The sequence below is a fragment of the Dipteris shenzhenensis genome, chromosome 10 (assembly GCF_047967505.1).
Source record: "Dipteris shenzhenensis isolate YYH24624 ecotype China chromosome 10, Dip_SZ_1.0, whole genome shotgun sequence".
NCBI lineage: Eukaryota > Viridiplantae > Streptophyta > Polypodiopsida > Gleicheniales > Dipteridaceae > Dipteris > Dipteris shenzhenensis.
The window spans coordinates 55,950,240-55,973,605 of NC_141605.1; the positions used below are offsets into that span (position 1 = coordinate 55,950,240).

The 23,366-nt window shown below is 44.4% G+C and overlaps 1 protein-coding gene across 5 annotated transcripts in view; it reads left to right on the forward strand.

Moving 5' to 3' along the window:
• EDD1 (glycine-tRNA ligase) overlaps positions 1-23,366 on the forward strand; it is a 226,263-nt gene that overhangs the window by 190,321 nt on the left and 12,576 nt on the right. For all 5 annotated transcript variants that reach the window (XR_015541639.1, XM_087379990.1, XM_087379989.1 and 2 more), the window contains 6 exons: positions 4,022-4,112; positions 4,194-4,298; positions 4,426-4,464; positions 4,690-4,779; positions 4,926-5,027; positions 21,176-21,257. Coding sequence is in view for 4 of the 5 variants with exons in the window: in XM_087379990.1 (XP_087236116.1) it covers positions 4,022-4,112; positions 4,194-4,298; positions 4,426-4,464; positions 4,690-4,779; positions 4,926-5,027; positions 21,176-21,257 (509 nt within the window). In the remaining variant the exon portion in view is untranslated. The remainder of the gene's footprint in view (positions 1-4,021; positions 4,113-4,193; positions 4,299-4,425; positions 4,465-4,689; positions 4,780-4,925; positions 5,028-21,175; positions 21,258-23,366) is intronic.

Sequence of the window (23,366 nt, forward strand, 5' to 3'; positions counted from 1 at the left end):
ATAAACTTTCTTTCTTTCTTTCTTTCTTTCCTTACACAAATGCCCAATTTGACCTAATCTGAAATTTATCCCTATAAATGTTTGTTGTGGAACACCAATTGCTTGTCGATTGTTGTGTCATAGAATACTCCTTTGTTGAAGTCCCAAACTTAAATGCAGTGGTTTGCTCCTTGATCATTCTATGCAAAAGGTTACAACTAATTTTGCAAACCTACATCTTGCTTTACGCAATTCCAATTCGTAATGCTAGCCCAAAACCCTAATTCATGAAGAATCTATCGCTATGTTGTGCCCGTTCTCTACCATCACAAGTCTTACAACTTGAGTTGGCTTCGTCTACCATTAGTTATTAGTCTACCATCACAAGTCTGACAACTTGAGCTGGCTTTGTCTACCATCGGTTATCTGTGTTGTGCTAACGTGATGTTGCACTCTACGCATAACAACAAATTCTGTAAGCTCAAAGGTGTGCGCGTGTATGGGTCCTCAGCAACGTCCTCCGTTAGTACGGCTAGCATGCGGCTTGCCACCAACTAGTGATGATGAATTGACATGCTTATTGTATCTTCCACTCAGCCCTTTGACAATTATATACTCTTTTTCATCGCAATTATTATATTTTCTTCCCCCTCTAGTTCCTTCAAGTACCAATTTACCCACATCACCCGATGAATTCAGCGACACCTAGCATAATAGCTATTCAAAATTCAAGCTGATTAAATAAATGTATAAGTCAGATGCTCCCTTCACTGTTCTACACACAAATTTGCAAAACAAGCCCTTCCAACAATAGTCTGATGCTTTGATACCAAATGAAATCATCCCGTAAAACGTGCATACTACCTTACATAGAATACTGGGTGGTAGCACACAAACTAACCTCCCAACCAATCTCTATAGCAAAGGTCGTGACTACGATATGGTTCACATTTTTCTTTCTTTCAGTTATAAAGCCTCATCACCCTAGAAAGATCTAGATGCCACTTGCCACTTTATACTTTGATGCCTCTTATAGCCCTTCTTGCGATACACTTTAATTCTTTTCCCTCTAGGCGCATTTTCCCAATTACATACACCATGGTTTTGGCCTTAGATCTATCTAGTTAGTGCCATTTACCCACACCGGTGACCACGGCATTAAAACCTTGTGACCATATATATAAAATGCAACATGAACATTTAAACCGTAGCACAACATTGTGTACATTATAACCTCAGCACAACATTGCCTACTTAGCCAACCCATGGGGGAACCCTAGCCCGATCCATAGATCATAGGTTCACTGACCACCCTAAACCAGCTGGGCCACTTATACGACCCATGCATCAGAAACACATCCAAGAGATCCCATGACACCATGGGGACACCTTTTCCTGCCTAGTGGACATGAGTGACCTTCACTCAATTTTCCACAATTTGATGATGGACATACTAGAGAGGCGGTAGAGCCCTGGTGTACACACATTGATAGATCTTTTGAGTGTCAGATGGACCCCTAATCTCTAATTGATTTTATTACTTTCGGTCTCATAGGTCCTTTGGGCCTTTTGTAGACGTTTAATACAACTTTCTTTGTTCCTCTTTCTGCGACCTTTTTGCGTTTGCTTGCCTTTTGTGGACGCCCATCCTCCTTAGGGCCCCTTCATCTTGTCCGAGCTTGGGGAACATGCATTTTCTCTCTCCTACGCTCCGCTAGCCTTGCACTAGCCCTGTGTTAGCCTTGTTGTTGTGCCATCAGTTGCCTCGTCAGTGCTAGCCCGTCAGCAACGCCCTCCTCGTTAGCACTAGCTTGTGACTGAAAAAGGAGCGATTGCGCCGCCAATCGCCTCGTCAGTGCAAGCCCGTCAGCAGCGTCCTCCTCGTCAACGCTAGCGCGTCAGCTAGAGCAGGAGCTTTTAGCAAGACTCATGCTCTAGGGTTTTGGCTGAGCCCCCAACCCAACCGTGGGGGTTAGTCAGAGCAGGGGGGTGCCCAATATACACACAGGCACCATGAATGGGGAAGCTAGGACGCCCGTGGCCACCATTTTGAGACAGGCCACCATGCAGGAGATCCTCTCCAAACGTTGAAAAAAGTAACTCTCCTGGCAGTAGCTTGTGAAGAGCCAGCCTCCTCAAGAATGCAAATGTGTGCAATGCATGCAGAATTTGAATGCCGATTGGCGGATGAATGCAAGGTGAATGAAGAATGCTACGTGAGATTCACAATGAAAGGGTGATACCCTTTCATTAATGTCGCTTGAGATCACTCAAGTTCCATCTTCCCATGTACACCTACCCTTAGCCTATGACCCATGCATCTACCATTCAATGCACCTTAATGCAGCCTTCCCTTCCTATTGCCCCTAGGACCTAGACACGTGTGTGCACATTTTTATTAATAGAATAAGTGTCACATGTTCAAATTCGATGCTGTCTGAAGCAGTGGCTCCAGCTCGACTAGTCCTATCTACTGAGATGATCCACCGCCATAACAAATCGGTCGGTGTCCATCATAAATACATATGTATAATATATAATAATGTTTTAATGTCTACTAATCACGGATTAGTGATTGCTCTTGTCATTACATGGCTGCTCTGCTGCATGCTCGCCCAGATGGCCATCAGAGTGTGTACTGTGTCGGTCCAAATATTGGCCATAGACTGAGAGGGGTGAACCTTGGTACCCTCTATTGCCTCTGTACACCTGGCTTTCCAAATATGCCAAGCTGTAATACTAGCCAGAATCTCCCATGATGTATCTATTGAGGCATGAGCAGCTCTGAAAGGAGTGAAGGGAATATCCTGGAGGGAACAAGATTCCACAGAGTGTCGCCGTACAATGAAAGCTGGATCTGGATCATGTCCCTCGAAGAACACCTGGTGAAACAGGAAATTACAGCAACATTGGATACTAAATTCAACACATTGGATGTATATGAAGAAGTACAAGAACAGGAAAAGAGGGTGGCTAATGCACGATAGGAGGGCTACCAGAGGGCTGGTTTGAAGGAAGTCAAAAGGAAAAGCTGGAAAATATCATAGAAAGAACCCCACAAATAGAGTGGGTGCTGAAGATGTAATAGCTGTCTTACAGGAAGGGACACACGCCAAAGTATGATTTCAAAACTAAATGGAAAGAAGCAAGATTCCCAAGCAAACCAATAAGTTGAAAGGTACTAAAATATGGATAGCAGAGGAGCTCATCCCAACTCAGCTGAAACTAAAGGCCACTGAACTGACTAAAGTGAAGGATGCTCGAAAGGAAGGAAAATGGGCTGTTTACAGAGATGGAAAAGCACTAATCAGAGATAGATTTCAAATCCAAACCTAAGACTCTTAGTCTTAAACTGATGTAATGCAGGTCAATCATCTTTTGGAGTAGACCGTGGTTAACCTATAATAACTTTGTGAGTGCTATACACACTCGCAAGAGACTCTCAGTCTATAACTGATGTTTGGTGTTTACCTTTGGTGTGTGTTTCCCACCCTAATTTTCTGTTCTCTTTTCCATCTCCTTTTCACTAGCAAGTCAAGATTTTGTTTGATTCAATAAGTTAGATGGGACCTTTTCGGTTTGGCTAGAGGAGCTCACATGGCAGCATTCTTGATCCCCATTACCATCTGGGCTTGCCTCTGTTATGATCAATGACATTCACCAACTGTTATAGTTGTGGCAGTGATGGTGTCGAAATTGTGTAGACTTTATTAGTAATCGCTGTGGTTATGTGTTTATCTATAAGATTGACACAATTATTGAGATGGCCGTACTATTTCGATTGTGGGTTCTTATGGAGCCGTCATGTCTTGATGTCATGGATGGTACCAACAAACAATGTAGTATTGATCAATACTCATTAATATATATTGAGTTCTCCTCCCTGGATCATGATTTCCCTGTTACAAGCGAAAGAATCGAACCTTGATTCGACTGTAATGCTATGCATTTCTGTGGGGGTTGCAATGGCTTACTGATAAGGTCTCGATGAGCTTCGTGCAGGCATGCTTTCTTGCACTGACTTAATTATTTCTGTCAACAGACTTGATAGCTTGATTGGACTTTTCGCTGTTGAATGTCAACCTTCTGCATCAGCTGATCCTTTTGGCCTTCGAAGAAGTGCATATGGACTGGTAATTTTCTCAAAGAGATTGCTTAATTGTTGCTAGTGTAGAGCTTTTTGCTTGTCTGATGCGGGTGTCTGGGTTATGCAGGTGCAGGCACTGGTAGAGAATAAAAAGAATTTGCATCTAGTTGAAGCATTGCATGTTGCAGCATCTGTACAACCTCTTCCTGTCACTGATTCCAGTATAAATGAGGTTTGTACTCATTGTCAAATTACACTCTATTCCTAGCTGCATATGAAATCTTGTGTTGTAAATTTTGGTTGAGCTGAAGCTTGTGTTGTCTAATTCCTTCAATGAAGCTTATATTTTCCTGGTGCAGGTTTTCACCTTTGTGACCAGAAGGCTGGAGCAGCTCTTGGTGAGTCTTGATTACATAACAGATTCAGTTGTGTTAATATACTGCTGGTGGTTTTTTTGTGTTTCAAAGCTTGAGCTAGAGTATATCTGTCAAGACATAGGCACTGATAAGTCTACAAGCTACATCTAGAATAGATTTGTCTAACAAATCAAATGCATGCTGTAATGGAGTGAAGAGAAATAGCTTGCGAGACCACTACCTAGATAACAAGCTCTGCATGGACAGATTGACCGAGGAGTCAACGTGGAAATTGTGCGGGCTATCATCTCAGAACGTGGAGGAAATCCATTGCTGGCTTCTAACTCAGTGAAGCAGGTATCACCTGCAGAAGCTGATTCACAGTTTTGACAATGAGCTATCTAGCATTAAGCTAATTGAATTGTAGGAAATTGTAATGTTTTCTGCTGATTCAGACTACTCTTTGCATCTTTGGAATTGATCGCTAAGAGTATTCTGAACAGTTGGAAGAGCTCTCAAATGGAGACGTACTAAGAAAGGTTATTGTTTCTTATTCGCGGCCTACAAGAATTGTACGCCCAGAGCTTGTGGATCAGTCATGGGAGGTAGTGCCATTTTCAATGTTATTTCAGAATTCTTTTTGGGAAAATTCAGCCTATGAAAAATAATATGTTTTTCGAAGATGTATACTATATCATACTCCTTCATAGAGCAACAATGTATCACCTGATATTATAAATTTCACATTTAGCTACCAGTCTACTTATGTCATGATTTGTTTTAATGCTTGTGAAGTGTGCGACTCCAAGTAGTGACAAGGTATACATTTTTCCTTGCATAGTGAGATAGGTACTAACCTAGATAGAACAAAGTGTGTAGGGCTCCCGCTTTGACTCTCTACTACCAACGTGTGGTCTTCCTGCATAGCTACACACAAAGCCCACCGTTCCCTAAATGATTCTACTTGCCACATGTCACATTTCTAGGACCATCCTTTAGTGCACCATTTACCCCTCTCTTGGAGTACAATTTAATTCCATTTGCCCCTTGGCATTTAAGACACTTTTGGTGCTCCTAGGCCCCTCTAGGCCCCTGACCTTCAGAACTATCTGTCAGTGCCAGACCACCCACATCAAAGACCTTGGCATTGACTCCTTTGACCATATGAATAAAGCACAATGAATATATTACATAAGTTGGTCCTCTAAAGGAGAATGTCGACACACCTTTCCAAGGTCATGTTATCTGAACTAGAGCATAACATGGTCCGTGCTATCCAATTAGAAAAACTCGTTGGTCATCTTTTGAGTAGAGGTTGGCGACCGAGTAGATGGTCCTTGTGTTATACGGGCTCATGAACAAAGATCACTAAACGTCTTTGAACATGATGAACTAAGAGTGCTGACAGTTTCGGTCCCTCACCCGGTTAACTCAGAAGCGCTCGGATTACGACCCAATCCTGTGTGGTGTTTAGTGAAGATGCTCGGTCTTGCAGTGCTAAGGAGAGTGTGATCGGGTGCAAAACAGGTGCCAAAGTATAAAACACTCGGAGGTTGGGGTTACCTATTGGAGGAGAATTGTGTGATGACGGGAGAACGCCGAGTCATAAAAACACTTAGATAATGGACTCAAGACAACAAAACAGTATAGAATAGAAGAGAGAACTTATTGCTCATTCACTTCTATTGATCAAACACTCTTGATACAACCAAACCGCCTCGGCTTCCAGTGAACACTCCCTATCCTAGCAACCGAGGTCAGAGGAACTCGACACACCGCTCGCTTGTTCTCTTCTTTGCCTACTGTTACGATCAAATAACTATTTAAAGAACTGCTTTTTAAAAGAGTGCGCGCTCGGTGCGCCAACCTCCATTTGCCTATTGGCTGTATTGCCACGATCAACTACACCTCTGTTACAAATAATGCCACATTGAAAGATCAAGTATTTGACAATGACTTAGCAATCTTGCAAGGCCGTAGAATACCTCAAGATAGACCCTCCAGCACTAGCTAATAGCAATTGGTAAAGGAAAAAGGAGGAGGGTGTGCAACGCCAAAAGGCCAAGATAGAGCACTTTAATGAATTGAAAGAATGCAGACTAGAGTGGTAGAATTGTATTTGACAAAGGCCACAAAATCACCTGAGCCCCGAAATTCGGAATGGGATCCTAAAGGACTTGAAAGTGCATGTATGGCTGAAGAAGACTCCTATAGTTGTACTCCGAGCCGAGTTGTCTCGGAATGCCTTAGCTTCTGCCCATTTAGTAGCATAATTAATAGCAACGATGATATCCTATTTTGGGTGAACCTAGCTGGTTTGAAAGGATCAACAAAATCCAAATCCCAACATTGAGAGGCTTCCCACGGGTTGGTTGCAAAGGCATAGATTGATTAGCGAACAATTGTCCAAGGTAGTTACAAAACATCAAATTGCATACACCCGGTTTGAGCATCCTTGAATAAAGTTTGAGCATTTGGCAATTCCATATCAACTCCATGTGTTTGCTCGGGTGCGGATAAACCGTCGGCTCCCACATGGCTCTTATCCGGCTTATGAATAATTTTGAAGCTGGATTCTTGCAGCAACAGTATCCAATGAACAAGCCGTCTTGAATGACAGTCTTATTTATAAGATAAAGCAAGGCTTGATGATCCACATAAAATACCAAGTGGTTACCGAGTAAATAGTGCCTTAGTTTTTGCACATTGAATACCATTCCCAAAGCTTCTGGCTCGGTGGTGTTATAATTTGTCTCGATAGGTGTTAGCAATCGGCTAGCATAATATACTGGATAGTCCTGTCGACCATCCGGCTTAGCCAGAATATTACGCAAAGCATAACCAGAAGCATCCACATGTACATGAGAGCTAACATCCCACTTTGGTTGTCTGTGAATTGGAATAGCGATTGCTCGGTTTTTCAAATCATTGAAAGCTACTGTCAACTCAGCCTTCCTTTCAAACTTAGCATCCTTTTTTGTCAATTCATACAAAGGCGCCGCAATCCTGACAAAGTCTTTGATGAATCTGTGGTAGAAACTGATAAACCCCACAAAAGAACATAACTGAGTCAAGTTGTGAGGCTCAGGCATGTGCTGTATGGCTTTAATTTTACCTGGCTCGGTTCTAATACCATCCTTGGAAATAACATGGCCGAGTAGAATACCAACTCGGACATAGAATACACTCATAGCTGGATTTAAGGAGATACTCGCTTTTCTGCATCTCTGAAAAACCTTGTCCAAGTATGCCAGATGATCGATATCTGAAGAATATACACAAAAATCATCTAAGTAAATAGCAATAAACTCGGGGAGATAATCTCTAAAAGTGTCAACCATAAACTTGTGAAAGGTTGATGGGGCATTTCTTAATCCAAAAGGCATCACTTCAGTTGCATAGGTGCCCCACTTTGTAATTAACACAATTCTTAATTGATCCTCTGGAGCACTGTAATTTGGTTATACCCACTATAACCATCCATAAATGAGTATATTTCATGTCCTGCAACTTGATCCAAAATTCCGTCAGTAAAGGTTATGAGAAATGGATCAAGAACTATCTAGGCATTCAATTCCATGGAGTCCACACAGACTCGGAGTTTGCCATTTTTCTTAGGCACATTAACAATAGGAAAAAGCCAGTCAACTACGATCAATGGCATACATAAACCTAGCATGCAAGAGTTAATCGAACTCGGCTTTGACTTGCTTGGCATAGTTAGGATTCATTTTGTACCTTTGTTGCCGTACTGCTTTAGCATTAAGTACTAAAGGTATCTTATGTTGACACAACTCGGGAGGAACTCCCCTTGAATTGGTGTAACTCCATGCAAACACATATTTGTATCTGAGGAATTGATATCTTATCATTCCGAGTTGCTTGGTAGACAGATTGGTGCTCACCACTATCATAGCGGGGTGATCTTGTGTTCCAAGATGCAATTCTTGTGTTAGTTCTGGAACTAACTGTTCAGTTTCGAGTCGAGTTTTCGAGTCGAGTGATAGTTATTGGCAATTCAGCAATCTTCCTCTCTCCGTCAAAATCTTCAGTGAAATCACTCGGAAAGAGATCTTTCTGTTTAGCAATTTGCTCATCTCTTAACTTCTGCTTGATGTCTGCAGCCACTTGAAAAAAATCTATCTCACCAACAGGTAAGATGTGCAACTCCATAAACTGAGACTCAATGTCCTGCGGAAATGGATCTTTGACTTCCAAATTCTTAGGTCGACAACAACTCGGGACTTTCCGAGGGTTGATCGGTATACACATATCTTGACCATCCGTCTTAATAGTCATCTCTTCTGCTCCCCAGTCATGGAGTACTTTTGCACTCTTCAGCCAAGGTCTTCCCAACAAGATTGGTGAGCATGCTGTTCCATAGCAATCACAATGAAAGAAACTGTATAATAGATGCCGCCTTATGGAAATGACCATATCTTGCAGCATACCTTTGGAGTCAATTGGTCGTTGATCTGCCATGCATACTTGGAATGGCGATGGCATATATGATTTGAACTTTAGCCTTTGTGCAATCTCTTTAGAAATTATATTCACTCTTGATCCTCTGTCCACTATCACACCCGGTATAGTTTGCTTCTTAATCTCGATAGTGTTTAGTAGTACGTCCTCATCAACTACCGGAGTATCAATTACAGGCATAGTGGCTAAGTATTGCACTTCCTTTGGTGGCTCGGATGACTTCTTAATTTGCCGAGCAAAGAAGTCTCGACAATATGGAGCTATTTGCATTAGCTCAGCAAAGGTCAAACTAACGTGCATGTTCTTGAATGTTTCGCATGCTCTTGCTAGCTCTCTGCTAGTTTCCTGTGAAGTGTTTGGTTCTGCTTCTTTAGACCCGGATTTCGAGGATTCTCCTCACTCGGTAACAAAGTGCTGAATCTGCTTAGGCATTTCTACTGTTGGAGCTTTTCCTTTCAATTCCCTTGCAATTTTAGCTGCCAACTCCTTCTGTACTTTCCAATTGATGTCTTTACCTGAAGCATCAGTGTCTTCAGCTGTTGTTACTAGCCCTTTTGACTACAATTGCTCGGCATTCTGGATCCACCTCTTTTCTTTCCATGTTATTCTTCAAGACCTTTAAGTGCTCCGCCCAGATTAGACAATCAGAACGAAAATGATTTTCTCCACAACTGTAACACTTAATTTTAGATGGATTAGTTTTCTCTTTACCATTCTTACTCATCTTCTTGCTCGGGACGTGGTGGTTTGCCGCTTAGTACTCGGTTATCAGTCGCCACTTGGTTTGCTAACACTTGGCGATTTTTACCATTGAACCAGCAATCAGATTCATCATGGCCAAATTTGGTATAGGTATTGCAATACTTAGTCTTGCTCCTGCTCTGTCAACCATCGCTACTCCTGCTCCATTGCTGCCCATCGCTGCTCCTGCTCCTACTCCTTACGTTGCTCTCTACGCTGCTCCATTGCTGCTTGTACGCTGCTCCTGCTCTATGTGACATAGACCCGTGAGGTCTCCCGCTCCCTACGCTCAGCCTCTCCCGCTCCCTACGCTCAGCCTCTCCCTACGCCCCCTACTCTTCCTACGCTCAGCCTACCTAGCCACCCCCTCCCTACGCTCAGCCTACGCTCATACCCCGCTCAGCCTATGCTCTACGCACCCCGCTCAGCCTACCCCGCTCAGCCTATGCTCAGTCTGCTCTGCTCAGCCTATCCCTACGCCCCCTACGCTCATCCTACGCCCCCTACGCCTACGCCCTACGCTCAGCCCAACCCCTACGCTTAGCCTACCTAGCCACCCCCCTCTCTGCTCCTCCCGCTCCCGCTTCAGCCCCTCGCCAACAGCCCCTCGCCAACTTTGCTACCTCCCTTTAAAAAAAATTTAAAAAAAAATTAAAAAAAAAACTCCTCGCCATCTTAGCCTCTCCTTCTCCACCTCCTGGCTGCCTCTCCACCTCAGGCTTCCACCCCGCCCCGCCACCACCTCGCACTGGACGTGCCTCCCATTATGAAGGGGGAGCTGGTGCTCCCGCTCCCGGTCGGACACTAAGACCTGTACCCAAAAAAAAAAAAGGGTTCAGGAGAAATAGGGGACAAAGCCAGGAAAGACAACAACAACAACAAAAAAAGCAAACGACACAACTGAAATTGGAGGATGTGAACACACCTTACAATCGAAGTGGACTCGGGGTAGACAGCAAGGCAAAGGTAGGACCCGCCTCAGCTTCTTCAGCGTCTATCTCTACCTCAACCTCAGCTTCGGCTATAGTTTCAGTTTCGGTTTCAGCTCCAGCCTCAGCTCCCTCTATCTCTATCTCTACTTTGAATTCAGCCCCCGCTTCAGGCTCAGCTCGAGTTCCAGTCTCAACTCCCTCTACATCATGGCCATGGCGCCGGTTGTTGTTCCCTTCCCCTCCTCTCCTGTTACAGCTCTCGCACCGCTTATGACCCCTACTTCGGAGGTGTCATACACTGTTCCGCATTACGCTTCACTCTCCCCTCTCCCTCTCAGTCAGCCCACGCTCCTACACCCTGTTCGGATTGCCTCATCCATTCCACTGTCATCTCCGTTCCTCACCCAGTTCACCCAGTCACCATCCAGTTTCCGGACTCAGTCCCACACTTTCATGCCACAGTTACCACAGTTTCAGCATGGACATGGGTGGGCTGACACACGAGAGGCCTGTGTGACCTTGCTCATGGAGATACATAGTTTCTGTGAGCGTGAGATGGAGCTGACTCGCTTTGCACGGGAGCAGGTCCGCTTCAACCAGCAGCAGAGCAGCATCATACAGGAGCAGGCTAGGGCCGTTCGGGAGGAGGCGGCTCTTATTCAGGGACTCAGAAATGATATCATGCAGCTCCGACAGGAGGTTACAACCATACACACTGTCCCAGGGAGTACCCCGTTGGTCAAGGCACAGATTGCGAGCATGGAATCTGCTATTGAGGAGACTTCCAGATGGGTTGACATGGCCGAACGGGAACCCGCAAGGGTAACCGTTTCGGCTACCCTCATGGAGCAGCAGAAGAGAGCCAGTAAGGCTCTCAACATCAGAGTACGCGGGATCCCACGCACTGAGGCTACACCCATGGTAGATGTGACTGCGTTCGTGGCTGCTACCCTGGGTGTGGCTGAGCACAGGATAGAAGAAGAAGAAGAAGAAGAAGAAGAATATATTATCGTCCTCTGAAGAGCAGATTTGCTCACTAAGAGCTTGCCTACAGAGCGGTTTGCACATTGCCGCCACATCATGGGATTAGGATGAGACCATTCTTACTTTATGGTCTTGTATACAGTAACTGTACATTGCTGTAATTTTTTATTATTTTCTCCCCTTTAGGCACATTGGCCTTTAGGTGGGAGGTTGTTGGGGTAAAGGCACATTGCCAACCCTTCATTAAAAGATAGGACACCTATGACTGTCTTAAGACAGTCATAGGGTAAATCTAATCCTAATAAAACATAAGTGAGTTTGTGGTGTGGCTCATCATTCCTTCACACCCGCACTAGAGTGTCACTCTCTCTCACTCTCACTCTCTTGATCTCTTCCACTTCTCTCTCCCCTCTCAGCTCATTCTTCGGTTGACTCTCCATGGGAGGTCTTAGCTAGCATCGCAGCATGGCACATTTGGAGAGCCAGATGCATTGAGGCTTTGGAGGGTTCTCAGGTTCACCCTTCTCAGATATTGGCGAGTACTTGGACAGATACGGTACACACTCTGATGGCCATTTGGGCGACCATGCAGGGATCATTCATCTCGAGCAGCCTCCTCCAGGAGAGTTACTTTTCTCAGAGATTGGAGAGACTCTCCCTTCTTTGTTGAGACTTCTACAGGGTGTTGGCATTTTCAGCCTCAGCCTTGGTTTCTTTCTACCTTATTTCTCTGAGGTGTTTTTATTACATGCCTAGCATGTTGTATCACCGCACAGAGCTTGCTCTTGCAAGTTTCTTTCTTACTTAATAGAAGTTTCTTTTTTTCCAAAAAGAAAAAGATGTAACCACTGCCTCTGGCTCAGATGCTCTTCACGTCTGGCCGCGTATCTTCTTGTCTTTCGGAGCGTGTGTCAGCCATTGCTTAAGTCAAAGAGTAGTCGAAGAGCAATCTGAGTACATTCTGTGTTTGATGCCCCCGTCTTAAAGCACACTACCAGTTGACGCCACGCGTCTAGAGTTACTTGAATAAATTTTCTATAGTAACCGAGGATTCCCAATAGTTATTTCACTCCATCACGTGCTATCATGAACTCTCTTCTTTTTCTACTTTGTTACTAAGCTTACGAACTCGGCTCTCTAAACCTCCTACCCTAAGAGCTCATCAACTTGGAATTCACTTGACCCTTCCCTAGCTCGATCGCCAAAATGTGGACAGTTTTGGGCCCTCACGTGGTTAACACAGAAGTGCTCAGGTTACGACCCAACCCAGTGCGGTGTTTGGTGAAGATGCTGGCTCCTGCAGTCCTAAGGAGAGCGTGCTCGGGTGCAGAACCATGTGCTAACATATAAAACGCTCGGATGTTGGGGTTAGCTGTTGGAGGAGAACCATGTGATGACAGGAGAACACCGAGCTATAAACACACTTAGATAATGGACAGGAGAACACCGAGCTATAAAGACACTTAGATAATGGACTTAGATGACTGGAGAACACCGAGCTATAGACACACTTAGATAATGGACTTAACACAACAAAACATAGAACATAATAGAGAATCATTTGCTCATTCACTTCTATTGATCAAACTCTCTTCATATAACCAAGCCGCCTCGGCTTGCAGTGAACACTCCCTATCCTAGCAACTCAGGTAAGAGGAAGCGAACTTGGCACACTTCTCTCTTGTTCTCTTCTCTCCCCGTTACAATGAAATAACTATTAAAAGAACCGCCTTTTAAAAGAGTGTGCGCTCAGTGCACCAACCTCCATTTGCCTATTCGTTGTAGTGCCACAATCAACTGCACGTCTGCTACAAAATGGGTGCTCAATCGTCTCCACTACTTCTCGCTCTGAAATGAGGCCTCGGTGACCATGTGCCACTGTAGCCTACTAACGCGGGGCTAACAAAGAGGTTGGAATGGAGTATGATTACATCTTTGAAGAGACAGTGGTGAGTGCCTGGGATGCCATAGGACATTGATCCCGTAGAAGCTGAGCTTCATTGGAAGCTTGCTAGGTGCTAATCAAGCCTTGTATCTATGTAGCTGTATGTGATTATTGGCGAATGACGTGGTTAGCGTCATAATAAGTGATTCGAATAGAGAGGGCCCCATCACTATACTAGAAAGGGAAAATCTATCCATGAGTCCAATACTTGCAATGTTGGTAAACTGAAAGGAAAGAGTAGAGTGGACACAAATTCAGAATACTTGCATATAGAATGAAGAAGAGTGAGGTCCTTATGTAGGCACCTCTTACATGCTCACTGACATCACTGATGACTTCAGAGCTCCACAATCATCTCCTCAATCTGCTCCTAGATTCTCTCAATCATCCTATGTGGCTTTCCACCACCTAACTGTGCTTATGGGCACCTAACTGTGCCTCTAGCACTCACACATAGAAACCAAGGTGTACGTGAGGCATACACCTTGATATATCCCAACAAACCCCCCCTCAAGGGAATGCCTCAGGCTATGTCAATACAGCTAGCACAAGGTGTCTCATGCCATCTCATGGTGGTCATGGATCTATCAATGGCTAGGATCTCAAGCTAGCAAGGGTTCCCATGGGTGTAAGGTAAACAAAAGGGATACAAAAAGACCTTCCAATGGTTATCTCCCCTGCATGTACATGCACACAATGTCCGCAGGAGGTACCATGGAGCAAAACACATATACATGGCCTACATCATAAGGTGACCAGAGGTGTTTACAAAACACACAAAACACAATAGTTTATTTCATTCATTTTGGAGGACTATCCAGGCTGAGTACCTTGACTCAACATAAAAAGAGAGATCTGGAGCATACATAGAGATGATTTAAAATGCATAATCTTCAAAGGATGCCTCATCTTGTGGAGGCACATCAACTGAAAGTAGATTGGCATTTTCTGTCTTTGCTTTGGCTCTGCAAAACTTCTCATGATGATTGTTTTTGCCACAGTGTTTGCATGGATTGATTTTGAAGCAGTCCTTTGAAAGGTGATTTGTCTTCCTACAATGATTGCAAGGTGTAAACTTGCCCTTCTGGATTTTTACAGCATAAGCTGTGTCATTGCCTTTCCTGAGCTCCATGTGCCTTTCTTCTTCTTGGAGAGTAGAGATAATACCTTCAAGATTAGGATTAGGAAGATTTTTCAAAGTGGTAACAATATGATCATAATCTTCAGGCATACTCTTAAGCAATCTGCCATAGCATCATCTGTAGTGATAGGAGAGTTGATAGAAGCAAGTTGAGTCATAAGACTCTGCATGTAATTGACATGGGCTGCCAAAGGAGTGCCACTAACCATCTTCAATTCAAAGAAAGAGATTTTAAGTGATAATTTAGAGATGTGAGAGCTAGCACCAAAAATCATGTCAAGCTTCTGCCAAGCTTCTGAAGGAGACTCTAAGTCAGAGATGTGATGAATATAATCATCTCCTAAAGCAAGAGCAATGATACCATATGCTTTCTTCTCTCTAGCGGGATCCCTTGTAGGGAGTCTCGGAGCTGAGGATTCTCCAACATTGGAGGTTGTAGAAGAAGAAGTTGAAGTCGGTTTGACAAGTCCCAGAGGTTTTCCCTCATCAATGCAAATTTCACCTTCATCTGCCATGTGTGGAAGCCCTTTCCATTGAACTTATCTATATTTAATATGGTAGCCATGAGAGGGTCTAACCCAGGTATTGGGCAGTGTCTTCTCTCTTACAAGGCTAGAATAACAACTGAAAGGCTTCCAAATATAAGCATTTAATGTAGCAAAGACTAGTGACCAAAATTCAATCAATGATGCTTTTTCTTACATGCTTCATAGAGGTGGAGCTTTCCAATCAAAACCAGGTATAGCAACTCAAAGTAAAGCTGAAGCCACAGTTGTACTGATGTTATTGAAAACTTCAAAAACTCAGAAATGCTAGAGTAGCATCTTATGTAGCATCACTCTCAAAAACTTGTCAAAACTGTCAAAATCAAAAGACGGAACTTGGAGGGCTTGTGTCTCACTCTTCAGAGCAAAGGAAAAGGGGGTTTCTAAGGCAAAAGAGAGCTTATATACCACAGAAGGTCCACTGAGGAGAAGGGGCACAAAATCGCGTTAGGGCGCCATAGCTTGCTTCTCCTTTTTCGACTGGTTTTTCTCTGTTTTCAGTTTGAATATGCAGCCATTGCTGCTCAGATTTCAGCACAGGATAGCTCTAGGTATGGACAAGGTCCCTCTGAAAGGAATTAGAGAAGCATGGAGCATTCTGAGAGAAAACACAGGAAGAAGGGTCGACGATCTGCGTGAAATGGCGACGAGCAGAGGCGATAATTCGTCAATTCCTTGCAGCCAGGGGTTCGCCCCTTCGAGGTGTATCTCCAGCAGGAAGGGCATGGAGAATGGCAGAGAAACGGAGGAGAAAAGGCTTAAGCAAATTTTGGGAAGAAGAGGAAGAGATGGTGAAGAAGAAGATGGAGAAGAAGAAGAAGAAGAAGAAGAATATATTATCGTCCTCTGAAGACCAAAAATCGGCCTATGGGACCTGAGCAATACAAAATCCTCGTACACAAAGACTCTTCCCTTGGAGGGGAGGGTATTAAGAGAAACTACCTTTATGTCTTAGGTGAGTTCCTGTGCTTGAAAAGCTTATAGACAAACGTTCCTAAAGCTGGGGGTGACCCGCTATGTAGCATATCAGCCAGTCTGTTATGTCCCTCGAGAAGAGAGCTAAATGCTTTTCGGATGTGGGTATAGTAAGGGCATATCATTACCATGTGTTCTTCAGTTTCTGCCATTCCCTGGTCACATAATTGGCATATTCTGCTCTCTTTTGGCATATCTTTCCATCCTCCTATTTCAATCTGCAGCTGGTGTGATCGGGTGCGAAGTGAGGCCAAAGCTCTTCGCTTATGTATTGCCATAGGTGTGCAAATGTACTTCTGCGTGGCTGTTTCTCTTCCTGTATAAGTAGCCCAATATTCGGGGTTGATAAATGTACGGTAGTACTCAAACTTATCTCTGTTTTCAGCTGTTTGCCATTTCCTGTGTAGTGCATTCAGCAGGTCATGATGAAAGGCATCCTCATCTACCTCCTCTGGAGAGTAGTCCAAGTACCTCTCTACCTCCCATTTTTGGAACCATTTTTTTAAATCTAGTGCCCATCCAGATGCCAAAATCTTACCCTTATTCGTCTTTTGGGACTTTTGACTTTCTACCCATGCCCTCTTTGGCAACCTTTCATTATTCATGCGCTTGACCTTTTGATGTATCTGAGTACTCTCTTCAAGGCATGCAACTCTATGGGTATGCATCCTGTCTCTAGGAGTAGGAGAGAGTAGGGTGTGGTAGCCTTGATGCCAAGGTGTCTTCTAATGAAAGATTTCTGCATTTTTTCTACATCATTCCATTTTGATGTAGAAAGAAGATGATGATGTGGCAGAAATGGGATCAAGGGGGATCAAATGGCTCTGATACCATGTTGGTAAATTGAAAGGAAAGAGTAGAGTGGACACAAATTCAGAATACTTGCATATAGAATGAAGAAGAGTGAGGTCCTTATGTAGGCACCTCTTACATGCTCACTGACATCACTGATGACTTCAGAGCTCCACAATCATCTCCTCAATCTGCTCCTAGATTCTCTCAATCATCCTATGTGGCTTTCCACCACCTAACTGTGCTTATGGGTACCTAACTGTGCCTCTAGCACTCACACATAGAAACCAAGGTGTGCCTGAGGCATACACCTTGATATATCCCAACATGCAAACCATATGATGCATGGACGTGCATACCAACACCTCTGATCAGCCTCAACTGCTAATGTCATGGATGTGGATAAGGCCGGCTATGGTAACATGGGAGGTCGAGGAATAGAAATCCCTTACTCGATTGAGATATGTGATCACTTGGAATGTTGTGTCAAGATGGAGTGGGGGACGTAGAGACCAAATAGAGTTGGTAACAATGGACAACCCTGTTTGACCCCAATTATGCTATTGATCGCATTTGTCCAGCCCGAAGCCTTCCGAACCGTATGTGAGACCCTCTTATAAACTGTAAGGCGTCTGAAGATAGGGGCTCTCAGCGTTGTAGCAAAAGCCTTGCACAAATCAACGAAGCAATAGGAAGCTCTATGTGTCCATGCTCTGGCCTCCATGATGTGATCTAGAGTCGTTTGATCAATGTGAAAGCATGTGTCTCTATCAGTCCGTGGCTCTCTATGAACCGTCCAACGGGTATATTGAGCATTGAGCATGACATGCCTAATCATCATGGTCCTGTAGTTTTCCAGGCTCATGGGATTTGTTGCCGTGTGAATGGGAATGATGGTGTTAAGGGTCTAGGTGTGGGAAGAACCAGTGTAGACTATTAGTGCACGTGACGTGGGTTGGTGTAGGTGTGAGAGGCCAGGTGGTCGCTCATGGGGAATGTCATATTTTGTCCGCAGGAGGCCTCGCGGGCCTATGGGAGAAAGTATAAAGTACACCGAAAGGAAACTCTCATACAAGCCTCAATGGGTTGGACCAAAGGGCACGCTAAGACCCTTGCTGAGTACTATGCTGAAATAAAGAGCTCAATAGCTCGAGCAAAATCAAGTACAAAATGTAGGCTATGTGAAATAGGCTAAGAATTGGGACTTCGAAACCGAAACCCAGCACTGTGGTGACTCGTCTCTAAGCATTGAAAATATCTTAGATTTGCGTATGTTAGGGTGTCTCTTGCTGTGGTGGCAGAGGGGACGTGGTCTCCTTGATCTCTGAACCCACCGAGCTATGTTCAAAGTGACCCCTCGTCTTGGGCAGTATCCTTTGAGGAAATCTGCGATAGGATGGACCTCAATGGAATGTGCTCTAGTCGCTCTCCGTGTCATGGGTGGTCTCTGCATCTCTCTCTCGGTAATCAAGATGGCCCGCATATCAGCTAGCTCCTCCTCCCCCCCATTGTGTCTTGGAGATGACTCCGATGCATAAAAATATGTGACACGTCGTTGTGTCTGGTTGACCTCTGTATCCTGTGGTCTGCTGGTCGCCTCCTGCTGCTCTCTGATTTGTGGTAGCAGAGTCTCCCTGTGTCTGCGCATCTCAAGCAGATAGAGCCCAATGCAAACGTGGTTATGAATTCGATCAATCATGATAGTGGGCTGAAGCCGCTCCCTTGCTAATATAGGCAGTGGTATCATCCCCTGATCTCATAGTAGGCTAGGCAGGCACAGAGAAAATGCTCCTTTGTCTCAATCACTCCCAATGTGCATAGCATGCAGATCCATTGCTCTCTAGGTATATGTGCTGCTGTCCCAGTCTCAATCCTCAGATGATGGGATAAACTCGGATCTGTCCAATGGTGATCCTCAATGCATGTGAGACTCCTCTATCCTTGAGATACTGGGGTTTGATGATGAATCCCTCCTCTGATACTCTCAAGAAGTGGTCACGATAGATCTGGGTCTTGGTGGGGAGCTCCTGATCTCCCCCTAAGTCCAGGATGTGTGCAGCTAGAGGAGATCTAACCATATGATTCGGTTAACCTCATCTCGTGGGATCAACTGAGAGGGTACATCCATAGTGTACTGAAAGGGGGGAAGCCTGTCCATCTGAATCCCGTGCCTGGCAAACCATGTGGATATACGTGCATACCATGTGTCTGCTCCGCTCTCAGCTAGTCATCTGGATGACTCTGGGGCCAGCCTCCGTAGTCGCCATCGGGCAAGTCCGAGACTCTATGAATGAATGTCACTGTCTGGAAGATGGCATCAACCTGTAGTGGTGTCATGGCGAACTCTGCCTATACTATCTCATGTGGAACTGAGGGCTTACTTCGAATCTCATCCGTGATCCCATAGTCACTTGTAGTTGCTCCAATCTCCTCCACTCTGCCATCGGTATACCACATCCCCAGAAGGGTATTGCATACATGGCAGTCGGTCACACTAGCGTATCTAAAAGCCAGCCCTTTGTCGGTGGATCCTGGAAGTGTGCTGGAAGGCTTTGGAGGTGCTACTAAATAGAATGTTTGGTAACTGCTCCTGTTTTGGCGAATGAATACCTTCTTCTTATGGTGGACCAAACAGTGATCTTCGTGAGCTTGTTAGGTCTGTCAAATGCAATCCATTGACTCCAAAGCTGCTTTAGTTGTTTTGCATATGGCGCATCCTTCATGATTTGTAGTGACTTACACTCTTCATCGTGCCAGCTTTTGCAAGGGACTGAGCTGATAGGCTGCGGGCGAGTGAAGCGGGTACTGTGTGTGAAAAAGTGCAAGGCGGCCTCATGGAGGGAACGGATAATCAGAGTGGCTCAATTTTCCTAGAGTAGAATGTTCTCGAGATGTGTGGGTGTTGGAAATGGAGCAAGAGTTTGGAAGTTGAAGCAATAAGAATGAGGGAGAATACTAGGGTAGTTATATAGACAAAACCCTACGATGGACCCTAACTGGGGTCAACATATATGTGGTGACGAAGTCAGCCATAAACTCAACCTCGAACTGATATTCTACATCTGGTGACTAGCTCAACCACAAACTCAACCTCTATTTGAGGTCAGGGGACAAGAACCTTAGAGGGAGAAAAGTGCCCCTAGCCCCTTGTTACATTGGTCATCGCCTTAGAGATTAATATTTCTAACACCCCCTTGCACTGATAGTGTCCAAATATTAAGGAATAACATCAATCACCAAACGGATATAAGTTTAAAGCTTTGTGGAGAGCCTCAAACTTTGGACTCATTATCATTCCTGCAATACACTTGAGCTGTTACGTACTCCTTGCGCTCTTGGTATTGGAGCAACTAGGAACATGCCTGCTTCAATCTCCCATTGCCCTCGTGTTCCCTTGTGTGTGCTTGGCATCCAGCTATTTGTCGTTGCCACGTCCTGGAAGAGTTCTTGGCAGGTTATTGTCCTACAAGCTGGTGCTGGTCATTGCCAAACGGGTTCTGCCTATGGCCGCCAAGCGAAAACAGCTTGCTGTCGATTCATTTACTGACGCCAGCCCCTACTACAGCCGCAACCAGCTCCTTGCTCATTCTAGCTTACGAGCAGTTCGACCTGCTCTGCTCCATCTACTTTATCAGTGCTGTCCCACAACTAGCTACTTGTCACCAGCCTTCAGTTCATTTATCAGAGAAATGTCACCGTTCTGCACACAGTTGTCTCCTTGTGCCTGGTTGTTGCAACATGATGCTTGTTTATAAACCAAAGGACAAATTATAGAGAGATTTTTCCCCCAAATGTTTTACTGCTTTTGTCATGCAATACGCTTCCATATCTGTTGAATTTATGTATCAGCTAATGTGAATTTTCTACACAATCAAATAGAGCAGGCTGTGGATTATTTGGTCATGGAGAATGTCTGTGTTCTTATATATTCTCTTTCCATTGGCTTTTCCTTTTTGTATTTTAAAATTTCCTTTCTCCAGTATCATTTTCAAATTCACTTATGAGTATGAATGTGTGAACAAGATTTGATGAATCTTTGATGCATTCATCTGTTTTCTGCACATAAGGAGTCCAATGACTATAATCAATATTTAGCCAAGATCTCTTGTACAGATTTCGGATGGGACTTCATATTTGTTTTTTGAGCAGGATAGCATCTAGCTTATGAAAAACCATTGGTAAAGTGATGATATATCGTCTGGAACATATGGAGCAGGTGAACGAAAAGTTTTTCCAGCAACCAGAGGAAGGGGCATTGTGGACTGCTTACAAACAAACAGCTTCAAAACTGCATGCAGGTGTTGCTTCAAGTAATGTGTTAGTAATAACCAATGAAGAATCATTTACTATCAGGGCTCCTCAAAAAAATTTGAAAGAAAATAGCTGAGTGTAAATGTTATGGTTCAAGTTGCTCATCCAGGTTTTGTTTTTGAGATCAGGGTATCCCTTAACTATGTGATGGAAGTCTTGAATTATTGTCATAAAAGCTAACCTCTAGTCTTCCGTAAGGAAGAACATGCACTTGGACATTGTCACCCACCCGCTTGAAACCTAGGAAAATCAGGGAGAGGGTATCTTGAATTAACGAGTACAAACTAGAATCAACAAGGAGCTTGTTGCCATCGAGGCTAATTTAGCAACACATTAGATTGCAAGGATCCAAAACTCTATGTGAATCAGCTTAGTATGACCAGTGCTATGGACTCACCAGTCATTACATATGTTGCTCCTCTAGGGAACCGCTTATCTCAAGGAAGTTTCTTTTCCCCGGTTCCATTTCCGTGGATATCATGGTGGATAACAGTCATAGAACCACTGAAAAGTTCAAATTTGGAAAGAAATAGAGCTTGAGATTTCAAAATTCGGCGAGTGTACTATTTTAACTATCTCATAAAATTAAATTTGAAGTTTCAAGAGGAGAATTTATGTGGTGGACGCATGTCAAAGTGCAACAGTAGAAAACCACATAGAAATAGTGAGAAATAAAGAAAGCTTATTAAAGTCTTTGGAAGACCGATGGGTCTATGAGACTATGAGAAACCTGGTACAAAACAAGCTGGAAGGTTGGAGCTACTAAAATGAGCATCAGCGCCCATACAAGCTAAAATTATAATAACATCAGTGATAACATCATATCAATATCTATATCCAGAATTTGGTTATCTCCATCCTCACTACTACCACTTGTCATCAGAGTACAAGACAAGATCCGGTTCAGTATCACAGATGCAGCCCCTCCCCCCTTCCCATCTCAGGGACGGTGAGGGAGTGGTAACACGAAATCAGAGATACAGTGTGATCGACTGTCTGTGGGTGCGGCCATGTGCTGTCTCCTGGTTGTGGCTCTGTGTCTGACAAGGGCTATGGTGATCACTGTCGGTCGCGCTTCATCAATCCTGAACATAGAGAGAATGTCCCCAAGTGTAATTTGTGTGTCTGTCCTCTATTGGGTGTGTCGCGTCTCCGGCTCTGGAACACGTCCGTGTTTGAGGCGTGTGGGGGAGAGCCTACGTGGTCCGGCTGGAATAACTAAGTGATCATGCTCTGAGAGGAGTTTGCTAGTGTGCCCAACCCGTGTCTCTAGGATCTAACCAACTGCTCTTTGTGGCTGTCTCATGGATGTAAGCGGCAAAACTAGAAAACAGAGAAAGCGGGAAAGCATCTTTGAAGAGACAGAAGTAGCGCCCTCGGATCTTGTAGTACAATGGGCATCTAAAAAGGAAATGCTCCTCCAACTCGATCTCTTGCAGATCACATAAGGTGCATATGCGCCTCTCCCTAGGTATTCCCTCAACTTGGCCACTCTCGATGCGAAGTCTGCGAAGAGAGCCGAAGCTGCCCAATAGCGATCCTCAGTGAGTGGGGAAGATGAATCCGAGTATATCTTGGAGGGTCAACAAAGCCCTAATGCGTAGGCGGTGATCTCTGCAGAAGCTAAGCTTCACTGGGAATTCATTCGGTTCCAACCAAGTCCGGATGTGTGTAGCTGTAGGAGGTCCTCACGTATGACCTGGTTAACCTTGTGATACCCTAGTGGAAGAAATAGTGCATCAATACGTACTAGAAGGGGGGAAGTCTATCCATGTAGAGCCCTAATCTCTCGAACCACGTGTCTGCACGTGCATACATCTCTGGTCACCCGTAGCTACTATGGCCATGAATGAGGATAGTGCTAACCATGGTAATCTACGACGCCCTGAGGGGGAGTCTCTGTAACCTCTGACACGCCATAGGTATGTGATGACCCTGAATGCTACATCAAGCTATAGTGCGGATGATCCAAACTCGGCCAGGATAATCTGGTGGGGAACCGACGGCTTACTGTGAATCATATGTCATATTATACAAACCTGTAAACGCTCAACCCGAGCCCACTCTGCATCCGAGAGCCCCGGTCCCCAACAAGG